Raw genomic sequence first — 1,194 nt, 5'->3', positions numbered from 1 at the left:
TGAATGGCCCAATGAGAAGAAGGACAAGTGTATTGCCAGGATAGAAGAATTCCTGTCGTATAGTACAGATGTTATTTCTGTGTTTTTTTCATCGCTCTCAGTTCTTCTTTTCCTTATAACTCAATTAATATTACAAGTCTTCATTTCTTACCGGGACAGCCCCATAGTGAGAGCCAACAACCGGAGCCTGAGCTTCCTCCTCCTTGTCTCCATCAAGCTGAGCTTCCTCAGTGTGTTTCTGTTCCTCGGTCGCCCTGTGGATATAACCTGCATGCTGCGCATCATCACTTTTGGAATCACCTTCTCCATAGCTGTCTCTTCTCTCCTGGCCAAGACTATCATGGTTTGTGTTGCTTTCAAAGCCACCAAGCCAGGGAGCTCATGGAGAAAATGGCTGGGAGTCAAACTGTCCAATTCTGTAGTCTTGTTCTGCTCATCCATTCAAATAATCATCTGCATGACTTGGTTGGCCATTTCTCCTCCCTTTCAGGAACTGGACATTCACACTTCCCCTGGAACCATCATCATTCAGTGCAATGAGGGCTCAGCTATTGGCTTTTACTCAGTTATTGGGTATATGGGGCTTCTGGCAGCTGTTAGTTTTGTTTTAGCATTTTTAGCTCGGAGCTTACCGGACAGTTTTAATGAGGCCAAGTACATCACTTTCAGCATGCTGCTCTTCTGCAGTGTTTGGATCACAATGATCCCGGCCTATCTGAGCACCAAAGGCAAAAACACTGTGTGTGTGGAGATATTTGCCATACTCACCTCAAGCGCGGGCCTTTTAGCCTGTATATTTCTGCCCAAATGTTATATCATTTTATTTAGAACTGAGAATAACAGAAAATCTCATTTACTAAAAAACATCAAAACCTGATGATGTTCCTGGAGTCAGGAAGGAATTTTTTCCCCTCTGCGGCAAATTAGAGAGGCTTCAGATGGGGTTTTTGCCTTCCTCTGGATCAACTAGTAGTTAGGCAGGTTATATATAGGCATTATGGTTGAACGTGATGGACGTATGTCTTTTTTCAACCCAACTTACTATGTTACTATGTTCTAAATGCCTTTTACTTGTACAGTTTTTTTTTATCCAATGCATAGCATACATATTTCTATTAGAATATAAATGTTTTACAATATACAAATCAGTGCAAATGTTACTAATTCTGGGTATTGACTATAGAAAAAAAAAAA

At 41.0% G+C, this 1,194-nt stretch overlaps 1 protein-coding gene across 1 annotated transcript; it reads left to right on the top strand.

The window, feature by feature from the left end:
* Positions 1-337: 337 nt before the first annotated feature.
* LOC116408386 (vomeronasal type-2 receptor 26-like) lies at positions 338-877 on the top strand (the record flags this gene model as incomplete). Its single annotated transcript, XM_031895162.1, has 1 exon — positions 338-877. A coding segment is annotated over one exon (540 nt), but the record flags the coding sequence as incomplete, so codon positions are not given.
* Between the last annotated feature and the right edge of the window lie 317 nt (positions 878-1,194).

The sequence above is a fragment of the Xenopus tropicalis genome, chromosome 1 (assembly GCF_000004195.4).
Source record: "Xenopus tropicalis strain Nigerian chromosome 1, UCB_Xtro_10.0, whole genome shotgun sequence".
Classification (NCBI taxonomy): Eukaryota; Metazoa; Chordata; class Amphibia; order Anura; family Pipidae; genus Xenopus; species Xenopus tropicalis.
Note: the sequence above shows the minus strand (reverse complement) of the source record. Positions and strands in the feature narration are given on the sequence as shown.